The sequence below is a fragment of the Apodemus sylvaticus genome, chromosome 9 (genome assembly GCF_947179515.1).
Source record: "Apodemus sylvaticus chromosome 9, mApoSyl1.1, whole genome shotgun sequence".
Lineage (NCBI taxonomy): Eukaryota > Metazoa > Chordata > Mammalia > Rodentia > Muridae > Apodemus > Apodemus sylvaticus.
Window position 1 is genome coordinate 80,459,527 of NC_067480.1, and position 12,967 is coordinate 80,472,493.

Genomic DNA, 12,967 nt, shown 5'->3' on the forward strand with positions numbered 1-12,967 from the left:
CCCACCCTGATCCGTATCATTAGCGGGAGTCTGTTCTCTGGGATCCACCGCCATCCACCGGGTCGATGAGAGGCTAGTTAGTGATTGGCCCTCCAGGCCGCATGAGTTCCCCTCGGATCGCTGAACCAGTCCCAGTGGATTTTCAGACCCTCCCACCTAAGTTCCAGTGAGGGCTGAGGTGGGAAGAGATCCCAGGAGCACGCTCAGGAGTGTAGCTGAGAGGAGAGGCCCACGCTGCCGCTGACGCCTACGCTCTGTTGTCTAGGTGGGCCTGGTGCTCGCTTTTCCAGCTCTGCAGTGTCAGGATTTTTCAGGAAGCAGCCTGGCCACTGGAGACCTGCACATCTTCCACCTGGTTACCATGGCGCACATTGTGCAGATCTTACTTACCTCATGTACAGGTAACGTGTTTGGGAGGGGGCAGTGTATATACATCACAGTCAGGTTACTCTTTCAGTTTGTCTTCCTGTAGAATGTTCTAAATTTCTTTCTCCTCTGAAAACCTGCTGTAGTTTGAATGGTTTTGCTTTTCTTCAATTTAGTCCACACACAGCGTAAGTTACGCTCAGCTGAACGTTGTGTTCTGAGCGTTGCGTTCCAGAGTTCCGGTTCCATCTGAACTTTCAGCAGCACTCTAGAAAGCTCATTCTTAAACTTTGTTTCCATTCAAGCAACCTGGTAGTCAGACATTGCAATACAGAGTGTTAGTTAGCTGATAGTCCCTCCTGTGGCGCTGCAAGACAGTGTGTTCGCCCATGCTGCCCACAGTATACTGGTTCGCTGTCAGATGGGGAGCTGTACTGTGTGCACAGTTGAAAAAGACAATCCTGCCTATTTCTAGGTGTATTTCCTGTTGTGTGTGAGTGTGGGGTGTGTGGGAGCTCGGCTGCGCTTGTCAGCTCTCTCAGCCTCACAGGAGGAATGGAGACCACTGGTGTATCCTTGTCTTTCAGAAGAGAACGGCATGGATCAAGAGAATCCCACTGGGGAAGAAGAACTGGCCATTCTCTCTTTGCACAAAACACTTCACCAGTATACTGGAAGGTGAGACCCTAATCCTCCATGGCTGGCACTGCCCACATGCCAGTGGGGTTCAGTAGGAGTCAGCATGAGAAAGGGTTGATTTGTTGATTGGGGAACTTGCTGTGTATGGTTGTGTTAAAAAGACCCTATGGGAGTGACTGTTGATATACCTGCTATAACTGGCGTTCTTGAGAGAAAGATGGCGGTGTCGGGGCCACGCACTTGCTTGGGCATGGGAGGCTCTCATTTGTTCATCAGATGCCAGTTGCTGATGAGACGCACTCTGAAGTTGCTTTCCTAGAATTTACTGTGTTTTATCAGCAATTTCCAAATGCAAATCAGATCAGCATGGTATATTTCTAAGATGCTGTCTAGGAGCAACAGATAAAGTTCGATTCTTAGAGCAGCACACTGGTGTCACTGTGCCTTGGAGTAGGAGTCCTGCCTACATCTGAACAGTGTGTAACAAGAAGCTGGGAGAATGTTCTGGGCTGGAGTCATGGACCCAGTGGGACAAAGTGCTTGCCGCGCCAGCATGGCGGCCTCAGTTTGAATCCTAGCACAGGAGACTGTGCCCCAAAGGAATTAGTGTACAGTGATGGGGCGCGGGCACTCAGCATCCTCTTCTAGCCTCTGCGTGCACACACACATTGGGATACACCATGCACATACACACACATTCTTAAACAGTTATCCCGTCTGAGAATCTGCACTCATGAAGTAATCCAAAATGCAGAGCATCTCACAGGGTTAACAGATACATGCTGCTGTTCTTTATGCAGGCAAGGAACTAAAAGTGATTCAGATGTCTGTGTGGGGCATAGTTTAATGTCAGTTCTGATCCATTCTGAAATGCAATAGATAGGTTAAAAATTACAGCATGTAGTGTAGTGTACATAGCATGATAGTCTTAAACTTCATATAGCTAGAGCTCTGTGAGACAAATCATCATGGAGGCGGTATACCTGAGTAAGATGTGGTGATGTAAGATGCTGGAATAACTGCTAGGGTTTTGGTTTCCTGTTTTGTTTTAAGATGAATCCTCCACATATTGCCCTGGCTGACCTTGAACTCACAGAGATCTGCCTGCGTTTGCCTCCCAAGTGTTGGGGTCATGTGTCAGTGCCCCTGGTTTGGGTTTTCATTTTCTAATTTTTCTGCATATGTGTCTGTCCCTAATTTACCTAAGGCTGTTGGCAGCCTTTGACCCATGCCTCCTGACCACAGATAGCATCAGGGATTCCGAATTCAGTTTTTTCTCTTCATACCGTGCTTTACCACAGTGTGCTTTCCTCACCGTTTTTCCTGATACCTGTTTTCTGTCCTCAGTGCCTTGGAAGAAGCCCCCTCCGGCTGGCACCTGTGGAAGAGCGTCCGGGCTGGCATCACGCCTTTCCTCAAGTGTTCTGCTCTGTTTTTCCACTACTTAAATGGAGTCCCGGCCCCACCAGACCTTCAAGGTAACTCCCCTTCTTCCAAATGTAGCTCCAGCTAGTGAGAATAAGCGTGGGCCCCCGGGTGTGATGGCGTGTGCCTGTAATCGCAGCGCTGGGGGGCGGGGCAGCTTAGGCCATATCATAAGATCCAGGCGGCCATTGCTACACAGAGAAACAGTGCCTGGAAAGTAAGAATAGCAGCTGCAGCAGCAGCCGCGACAGCAGCAGTGACAGCAGCAGCAGCAGCCGTGACAGCAGCAGCCGTGACAGCAGCAGTGACAGGGCGTGGCTGTGGCAGGCACCCTATAGAATCCCCGTGTGCACCCCTGCCTGTGAGTGCTGTGCCTCCGCAGCCCGGGCAGTCGTGACTGAGCACCCATGTACGTCCACACAGCACTCAGTCTCTGGTGTCAGAAGCAAGGCTCGCCTATAGATTTCTCAAAGCTAGGGTCCTCGGATTCTTAATTGTTACAGTTTTATTTAATTTACTTTGTATGTACAAATGTTTGCTGGCATGCATCTATGTGCACAAGAGCCCGCTGGAGCCCCAAGCATGGGGTTCTCTTAGAGATGGTTGGAGTCTCCATGTGAGTGCCAAGAACTGAACCAGGCCTCTGCAAGAGCAACAAACGCTCTGCACTACGAGTCACCTCTGCAGCCCCAGGCCCTAAGGTTGAAACAACAAAAACAGTGTAAAAGCTTCTTTAAAAAAACAACTCTGTGTGTGTGTGTGTGTGTGTGTGTGTGTGTGTGTGCACGCGCCCAAAGTCAGGACAACTTTGTGAGTCAGTTCTCTTTGTGGTGTGTGAAATTCCAGTGGCAAGGCGTGTCTGTCTTGAGTGACATTTGATGGGCTGCTCCTCCATGCCCCACTCGTCTTACCAGACCCCATGGAGGAGAGTATTATAAGGACCATGGCTCTGTCTCCAGTCCCTGCTGGTGCAGGCTCTGGTCACAGGAGGCCCACACAAAGCATGGCCTGAAGACTGTTGACTAGCATTCCGCCTTCAGCACTAGCGTGGTCACTAGTGTGAGTCCATCTCTCGGGCAGAGCCGCCTGATCCCACCCCCCGACCCCACTCCCGACTGCTTTGTCCGGGCTCCCACTCAGCCGGATGGCAGGATGGCAACCGTAGGATTCACGCATTTGCAAAGTCCCAGGCTGTCTCAGGGACTGCGACTGGTTTAAGAGTCATGTGACACCAACCTGTTCGTGGAGTCATATTCTACCAGGGGCCTCTTACAAGTCTGTTTGATTTTGTCTTACTTAAAAAGAAAGAGGCTGGATATGGTGGCACATGCCTTTAACCCAAGCACTCAGGAGGCAGAGGCAGGGAGGTCTCTTGAGTTTGAGGCCAGCCTGGTCCACAGAGTGAGTCCCAGGATAACCAGGGGTGGGGTTTGGGGGAACAGACAGAATCTGCTGGCTCGAGTGTCTGTGGGGACGTAACCTGGTGTGCATGCCTCTCCCTTCCTTGCAGTCTCTGGAACGAGCCATTTTGAGCACTTATGTAACTACCTTTCCCTACCAACCAACCTCAGTCGCCTTTTCCAAGAAAACAATGACATCATGAACTCTCTGATTGAAAGGTAATGTTAGACATTTTTCTGCATCATTTAGAATGATTTATAAAATAAAGCTTAGTCTTTCACATTTCAAAAATTTTCCCTTCTGAACTTGATAGAATTCAACACATTATTCAAGTTTTAAAAATAGGGTGTTTCACCAAGTATGGCAGACAACACGCCTTTAACCCCAGCACTCCAGGAGGCAGGCCATGGATTCTATGCATTCAAGGCCAGCCTGGTCTACATAGTGAGTTCCAGGACAGCCAGGGCTACACAGAGAAACCCTGCCTCAAAAGTAATACATAAGTTTTTAAGAGAAGGATTGTGAGTGTCTAGCTAAGGATTTGACCTTGGGGTAAGATTGCTGCCAACCTAGTGGTGTAGGGGAGGAAGAAGCCTGTAAAGAAATGGGTGGAGTGAGATGAACGCTCTGAGGAGGGTGGCGGTGGTGGCGGCTGTGCGGCAGTGGGACGGACTTAGTGTCGAGAGCTGCTGAAGGTTGGAACGGCCGGAGGATGGCAAACACCTGGAGTCCAGCACTGGGGAGGCTGGGGTGGAAGTGAGGCGGGCCAGCTGTCTCACAGAATACAAGTAACGTCCCCTCCTCTGTTTGCCTTACAGTTGGTGCCAGAACAGTGAAGTTAAAAGGTATCTGAATGGCGAGAGAGGAGCAATAAGGTGAGTCAGAGGGGGCTCAGCTTGGGTGCTGTGGGTCAGGTGAGAAGCCGCACGCTGTGAAGGCTCTGCTCCTTCGGTGCTGCGGCCCTCAGCCTCCGGATTCCAGGGCATGGTGTGCCTGCACACCTCAGTCTCCTGCCAGGAGCTGGTCGCCTTCTCTGGCTTACAGTGTGCCAGGCCATCGGTCACTCAGTACACCTTCCCTTGCTCTGCCTTGTCTAAGCCAAGAATTACCCTCCTGTCATTTATAACATGGCCACATATTTACTAAGCTCTTCTCATTGCTAACTTCATAGCTACCCAAGAGGAGCTAACAAACTGATCGACCTTCCAGAGGATTACAGCAGCCTCATTAACCAAGCGTCCAACTTCTCGTAAGTTTCTCTCAGTGCCCTGCCCCCTCGGATCCTTCTGCAGACAGTCTGATGGGTTTGTGGTGGTTCTTTGTTTTTGTTGGGGAAGGGAAATCAGCAGTCCTTTCCCTGGCGTGATTAGGAAAAGTGTCACTTGCCCTGTTAAGATTTACTTATTTATGTATGAGTGATCTATCTGCATGTGCACCTGTGTACCAGAAGAGGGCATTAAATCCTCTTATACATGGCTGTGAGCCACCATGTGGTTGCTGGGAATTGAACTCAGGACCTCTGGAAGAGCAGCCAGTGCTCTTATCCTCTGAGCTGTCTCTCCAGCCCTGCGTTTGTGGTTCTTAATGTGATTTTAAGCACTTGGTGCTCAGGCGGCATAAAGAATTCTCTTTCATAAATCAAGCGCTGCTGGGAGACAGATGCTCTGGGTGTGTCCTCTCGGGGCCTCCCTCCTTCTCTGTAGACAAATCATTCCCAGTGCTGTGCTGAGTCTACCCTGGTTTATTCTGTTGATGTGCTAAAGCACTGACCAGAGCAGCATGGGGAGGAGAAAGGGTTAACCTGGTTACAGGTTCGTCTCACTGAGGGAGTCAGAACACAAACCTGGGGGGGGGGCTGAAGCAGAGGCCACGGAAGACCGTGGTTTGCACAATCTGCTTTCTTATATAACGCAGGCCCACCTGCCCGTCATCAGTTAGCCATCGAGAAAATGCCCCCACAGACGTGCCCACAGGCCATTCTGACAGAAACATTCTCTCCTTGGAAGTTTCTTCTCTCCCCCTCCCTGTGTGTCTAAGAGGCTAACGTGGGCTTCTATTCCTAGGCAGCAACCGTTGTCACTTCCACAGCTTCACTCCATTGAGTGCCTGTGTGTGTGTGTGTGTGTGTGTGTGTGTGTGTGTGTGTGTGTGTGTGTCTGCAGTCTGTGTCTGAGATCTGTGCTTGACTGCACACGTCTCTCCTCCCTGCCCTGTAGTAATTCCTGCTGGTCACACGGTGCTCCCATCCGCCTGTCCCCAGATGCGGCTCCCTTGGGTATACATGGTGTCCCAGTGTCCTGTCACCGGATATTATCTTCCAGGGTGCTCTGTGCCTGTTCCTTCGTAGCAATGCTGGTTATTGTGTCTTTGTCCTCCAGGTGCCCCAAATCAGGTGGCGACAAGAGCAGAGCCCCTACCCTGTGCCTGGTGTGTGGGAGCCTCCTCTGCTCTCAGAGCTACTGCTGCCAGGCTGAGCTGGAGGGTGAGGACGTGGGGGCCTGCACAGCGCACACCTACTCCTGCGGCTCTGGGGCCGGTATCTTCCTGAGGTAAGGCCCGCCCCTCGGCCAGCTTGGTCACCTTAGACTGCAGGGACTTTTGAAGCCACTGTGCCACTGTGTGCAGACTACAAAGGGCTCTCGTATTTCCCATCTGGCTGCTGACAGCTCCCAGCTAATAGCTCAGTGCCCCTTTGTGCCTCATTAAATGTGGGGTGTCTTATCCCTCGTTTCCTCCTCAAATCCAGGTAAAGAGTTCCCATCAGGGACTGCAAAGACAGCACAAGAGCGCTTCCTGTCTCGGGGCTGAGCATTTGGGTCCGCGTGGTGGCTCACAGCTGCTGCCTGTAACTCTAAGGGATCCGATGCCCCCTTCTGGCCTCTGTGGACTCACACTTACACACAAACCAACGTTAACTGTCCCTCTGCTGTGCCTGGTGCTGTGAGACTTCCCCATGGAGGCTCAGGCTGCCATTGGGCATTGTGACTGTTGTGCATCATTGTTTAATTTTCCCATAATTGTGGGGGAAAGATCAGTAGTATTTTATGTTTAGGAGTTAGCTGCCTTTCCCCCACACTTAGCTGTTTTAAATTCTACGCTGGGAGCCCTCGGTTCTCGACAGGAAGTCGCTGTATGCATTTGCAGTGACACCTCAGTGCCAGGTACATGACAGCACTGTGGCTCCACTGAAGACTTGTGTAAAGAGTCTCTTATTCTCCTGGAGTAATTGTCATCGCAGAGGCTCACCGCTCCATCTGCTAACCTAGGCCTAGTCCTGGAAGCTTCTAGCCTCTGTACAATCTAATCTAGGCCTACAATGTTTTCAGCCTCTTGAGACCTTCTGCTGAGTAAGCTCACCCATTTCTAATTCTTTCTGAGGTCTGACTGACCGGTCAGCTCCTCCTCCGACTCACACTCCTCTCCACACCGAGGAGTCAGACTGACTTCTCTTGGCTTTTGAGTTGCTCTGCTTGACCTCACGCTACCTTTGGCAATCTCTTCTGATCTCATTCTGTCTACACCGTGTCTGGCTTGTTCTCTCTTCTCCCAGGGAAACTGCCTGCTCCCTCTCTTTGCTCCGCCTCAGCTCTGCTCTCTTAAGTAGCTTCCTCTCTCTTCCTCAGAGAGCTAGGCATACCCTGTTCTCTCAGACCTTTCTCTCATTCATCATTTTGTCCACCACTCAGTTAGACATCACTTTCATTCAAACATAGGTGTTTCCTTCTACAAACTATGGAATTAAAGGTATGTCCTAAAGGCAAGTCTGTATTCCAGCCAGAGGGATTAAAGGTGTGCGCTAAAACTGAGCCGCACCACAACTAGAAACAGTTTTTTTAAGTAACAGTCTCAAGGTTCACAGTGTGATTGAATACCCTGCACCAGACTTGGGCCTTGCTGCTCTCGGGGTGCTAGAGCTGCTCTTGTCCCCTAACCCTGGCCTCTCGTGCATTTATTTCCTTACATGAGCCCTTTCTCTTTGAGTTGAATCAACACCCTGCTACTTACATAAATGCGCAATGATGAATGCTCTCTCCACAGAGTGCGGGAATGTCAGGTGCTATTTTTAGCTGGCAAAACCAAAGGATGTTTTTATTCTCCTCCTTACCTTGACGACTATGGGGAGACTGACCAGGGACTCAGGTAAGGACCCGGCTTGGGCTTAGGAACAGTGACACCGAGCCTTGTGGAAAGCATGATGCGCAGGGAGGCCTGAAGTCGGCTGAGCTGATCCCCGGGGGCGGGATCTGCTTGTCACCCGTGGACTCGCTTTCAGGGAGCACATCCCGCTCCCGCTTTGCCGTTCATTTGCCACCTTGGGAAAGCCAGGAGTGGGTGGGAAGACGCTTGTCATGCAGGCATGAGGACGCAGGGTTGACGTGGAAAAGGCTGATGTGGTGCTGCACACTTGTGACCCCAGTGCTGAGGAGGTGGAGATGGGGGAGAGGAAGGTGGTCCTCGACCTCACCAAGTCAGTGGGCGCAGACAAAAAGCAAGAGACTATCTCAGGAAACAGACTGGCGAGCGACTGAGGAGGAAGGCACCTGAGGGTGACTTCCGGCTTCTGCCTGCATGTACACACAGCCATAAACACACCACACACGTGCATGGCACTCACATGTAAACAGAAAAAAACTGATGCTCACAGAGCCCTAATCCAAAGGCTCTTGCCCCCAGGGGATGAAGAGTTAAAGCAGATGGGCCTTCCCAGGCTTGAATAGCCCAGGTTGGACCATATGCCGTCTGTTGGCCGTTCATCCTGCAGCCCTGAAAAGTGAGGTCCTTAAACCCACAGTAGAAACAGATGACCAGCAAAGCCTGCAGTAATGAGGGCCCAGCCGGCTTTGCCTCGCTGAGGCTTCTAGGTGACAGCCCCGCCTTCTGTCACCCTTCCACCCTGTCCTTTGCCCCACAGCCTTTTTACACATCACCCACACAATAAAGAATGCTGGCTTCTTAACTCAGACCTGGGCCAGCAGCCCTGTTTCCTGACCTCAGTCTAGCTGTGCGGCCCTGGAGTACCTACCTTCTCTCTTCAGCACATTCCCAACACCACACCGTGTGTGTGTGTGTGTGTGTGTGTGTGTGTGTGTGTGTGTGTGTGTGTGTCTGCATGCGCACGCAGTCATGCTCTGAACAGAAACCGCACAATTGGGAGCTAGTGCCATCATGTACCTTTGCTGGCACAGGAGGGGTTGGGGTGTGCCTGTGAGTGACATGTGTCTCTCCATAGACGAGGAAACCCTTTACATCTATGCCAAGAGCGGTTTCGGAAGATCCAGAAGCTCTGGCAGCAGCACAGCATCACGGAGGAGATCGGGCATGCGCAGGAGGCTAACCAGACCCTGGTCGGCATCGACTGGCAGCACTTATAATTGCTCCTCTACCAAAAACTAGAGTTGGAGTTTTGTAACAACAGCTGGCTTTTCCACAGAGACAACGGGAAATAAGTTCGGCTGAATCTATTTTGAAATAAATTCTTTATTTAAGCTTTCTTCCCAGTTTTATTTTTTTTAGTCTGGCTCCAGGGACTGATGAAAGTCATTTTCTGCCAGATTTTATTGCTGTGTCCCTCAGACGTCCCCGGGCCGAGAGCCCTTTCTAGACCGCAGCCTAGCTCCTTTGGACGCCACCTGCTTCAGGGCCAGTCTCCTGCGCCAGCCCCGCTGCCGATGGTGTTGAGCTGGCTGCCTGTGCAGCAGAGGCCACAAGGACCCTGGGGCCCGTCACGAGGACACATCCCACCATGGAGCCCCTCTGGGACTGGACCTCACCTCCAGAGCAAAGCAATTGAATTTGAAGACAGGATTTTCTTCTCCCCATGGCCTAGTGGGCTGTGGACTCTTAACAGGAGAGCAGCTGGTTTTCATGACTCTAGATGGTTGGTTTTCGCTGTCTTAGTCAAGACTTTGGGCTTTGACAGCATTACTCAATTAAAGGGCTTTTTAAAACGTAAAGGACCTCCTTGTGCAGACAGCAGCAGACTAGTGAGAGCTCAGCTGGGTGCAGTGCTCCACCTGCAATCCTGACTCTTGGAAAGCTTAGGCGGCACTAGGAGGTCAAGGCTAGCTTCAACCATGTTACAAGCTCGGGGCCAGCCTGGGTAACTTGAGATCCTGTCTCAAACGAAGTCCAGAAGGCAGTGTTTAGAGCTGCCCCGTCCCGCCCCACACCTGGATCAGATGTGTTCCTGCTTGTCTGCTGGCTGATCTAGGACATTCCTCAGACTGCACAAACGGCTGTTCTTTTTAGGTATTATTCTAAGAGGGGCCTTTCTAGGACTATAGCCACTTGGTGCCACAGTTACGGCTCTGGCACACCGCACACCTATTTCCTTGTCTGATGGACGCGTGTAAAGAAGTCACATAGACATGGGGACAGCAGGTTTAGCAGAGGGATAAGAACTCCAGTCTCCAGGAACAGAAAGGGGCTTTCAGCTTTTCTAACCATCAAAGAACCTTTCACTCAGCCTTTCAAATCGCATCCACAAGTTCTGTTCCACTCAGCTGTTTCCATGCCTCGGTGTCTCAGGAGGGTCAGAACTGCAGACCAGACCAGAGGCGCAAAGAAATGCAGATAGCACAGACTCCAGGATCATGTGAGGAGCCGCCTCCCCTTCAAAGGATGGACTTCAGTCAGCTCTTCAGCAGGCCACAGGCTCACGAGAGAGGGTTTGCAATGGGAAGCCCAAACTAGACTCTCCCTTGCCCTTCCTTTCTCTAGCCTTCCCTTGACAGTCTGAATGGGCTGTGGATGATGTAACTGACGCTTCTTTTGACCTTTGACCCGTGCTGTTTCTTTAGATTTTAAATTCACCTACTGTTGGCTCTTCACCTTCCATTCATCAGGCTTAATGGTAAAGTTATGGGAACATCTCTAGGCTCGAGCCTAGTGCTGAGAGCGGGTGCCTGGTGTGAGGGAGGGCCAGGTTCAGCCCTGGTACCAACCCAACAGGAAAACAATCATGAGCACAGCTTGCATCTGAGCAGGCTGAACCTGAACCGTCTTCACTTCCGCTCTCATGCCTGACTCCACAGGAGCCTGGGATTAGCAGAGGGTGCACTCCTGGGAACATCAGGGTCTGGGCGGTGACTTCCCAGGGAACTGCAGTCCTCACACTGTGGCAGAGTCACATTTGTTCCTCTCCCTACCGACACATTTTACTTTCATTTGTTCCGCATGTTTTTGTTGTAGAGATGTTTATATAACACGCTTTCCATATCAGGGAAAATCATATGTTTAATAAATTGGCTATAATTTTAATATCTGTGGACAATTGTAAAATTTGGAATGTATCATATGTAAAAAGTTTAAAGATATTCAAATAAATGCTTTAGGTGTTGACATTGAACCTCCATCTTCTCCGTTTCATTTCTCACACACAAGGCCCCAGCAAAGCTCCCTGTGTCACCTTGCCGCAAAAGTGGGACATCGATATTAGCCTAAAATTTAAGAAGCTTAAACTATTAGTGTCAGCCATGGCCACTAGCCAGGCCACACTGACCTTCCCGGGAAGCATGGACAGTGTCTCAGCCGATTACATTTCCTGCTTGTTGTCTCTGAGAGCTGGAGGTCTGGGGCCCCAGGACTCAGATCATGGGAAGCAGGTCTGGGAGAGACCCTCCCATGGGTAATCTCTCCTAGGCCATGCCTGCTTCCCTGCGGGTCCAGGCTCTCATGCACTCACCAGACACTTGGGCTTTTGGGCTTTTGTGATGTGTTCAAGAAGGAAACTTACTCAGAGTGGAATTCTGCTGTGTTCTCAGAATACTCTTACCAGACTGAGTTAAAACATCAAGTTCTCCATGGGAACTGTTTGACACCAGGATCTACACTGGGCTTCCCTCCTCCTCATCTTCAAGGCTGACTCCTGCCCCAGGCCAGTTGCCTCTCACTGGCTGCTGGCCCTCTAATGGCTAGCTATAGATCGATCGATCGATCGATAGTTGGTTGGTTGGTTTGGGTTTGGTTTTATTTTTGAGACAGTGTTTCCCAGTGTAACCTTGGCTGTCCTAGAACTCACTCTAGACAAGGCTGACCTGGAACTCACAGAAATCCAAAAGCTAAGATTAAAGATAAGTGCCACCACAACCCAGCTGCTCTGACCCCACCCTTATCTAGAGATGTTTACTGAGATAAACTCTACAGAGTAACCCTTTTTAAGGATACAGGGTTTTTACATTTTGGCAAATGCACAGTTGTTTATCCAGCAGCCCAGTTGAGAACTGGAACAGTCCCTGCAGGACATGTCTTCATGCCCTTCATTGCCCCTCCCCACACCCCCCAACTCCCCACCCCACCCCACCCCGCCCTGAGTGCTGGCTCTCCTCCCTCCTGCACCCCTTCCAGAATAGTAGGTGACTGGAGTCACATTAGGTGCCTCCCAGCCTGCTTCTGTGCGCCCAGTGCATTTTAGAGCTGGAGAGCATAGCTTAGTTACTGAGCATTTGGGAAGCCCAGGTTCATCCCCAGCACCGAAAGCTGAGGTGGTACTTACAACCTGCATCCCAGCAGGTGGACTGCAGAGGCAGGAAGATCAGGGGTTCAAGGTCATCTCAAGTACACAGTGAGTTTGAGGCCTGGGATGCATGAGATGGGGTTCCTAAAAAGCATTAAAAGGTCAAGTAGTTTGAGAGTCAGCAGTGCCTCTGGGTTCTAAGGGCATCCTCCATGCAGACCTTGGTGCAGTTATCAACTAAAGGCCTGGGTGATGGTTGGTGAGCGTCTTGTGGTTACAAGCACTCCTGCAAAGGGTTTTGTGTGGACTCAGGATTTTATTTCCTCGAGTGAATGAATGGCTATGAGCTTCCTTCCATCAAGTTGCCTGCTGCCACCAGTCCCACATTCACAACAAATCGGGAATGCATCCGGCCCACCCATGCATAGACTTGATACCTGCCACCACTCCACTAGTGGCTAGTGGCTGAGAAGCCCTAATTGGTCCAGATAAGCTGCAAACCTGCTGGGCTAGCATGACAGGTGCCCAGGTGGGGGCTGGGAGTTTGCCAAGCAGAGCAATGGCTAATCTCATTAGCACATATTGAGGTTACTTGGGGCTTACTTGGTAGCTTAGTTTTGAGCTGGAAGCAAGTCAAAAAAAGTTGTAGGTTCTTACTTAAGCCGAGACTACAGACTCCCA

At 50.8% G+C, this 12,967-nt stretch overlaps 1 protein-coding gene across 4 annotated transcripts in view; it reads left to right on the top strand.

The window, feature by feature from the left end:
- Ubr2 (ubiquitin protein ligase E3 component n-recognin 2) overlaps positions 1-11,179 on the top strand; it is an 80,877-nt gene extending 69,698 nt beyond the window's left edge. For all 4 annotated transcript variants that reach the window (XM_052192054.1, XM_052192053.1, XM_052192056.1 and 1 more), the window contains exons 39-47: positions 266-401; positions 954-1,044; positions 2,353-2,483; positions 3,941-4,049; positions 4,650-4,706; positions 5,003-5,080; positions 6,210-6,380; positions 7,870-7,971; positions 9,062-11,179. In XM_052192054.1, coding sequence (XP_052048014.1) covers positions 266-401; positions 954-1,044; positions 2,353-2,483; positions 3,941-4,049; positions 4,650-4,706; positions 5,003-5,080; positions 6,210-6,380; positions 7,870-7,971; positions 9,062-9,203 — 1,017 coding nt within the window. In that variant the 3' untranslated portion in view covers positions 9,204-11,179. The remainder of the gene's footprint in view (positions 1-265; positions 402-953; positions 1,045-2,352; positions 2,484-3,940; positions 4,050-4,649; positions 4,707-5,002; positions 5,081-6,209; positions 6,381-7,869; positions 7,972-9,061) is intronic.
- The last annotated feature ends 1,788 nt before the right edge of the window (positions 11,180-12,967 follow it).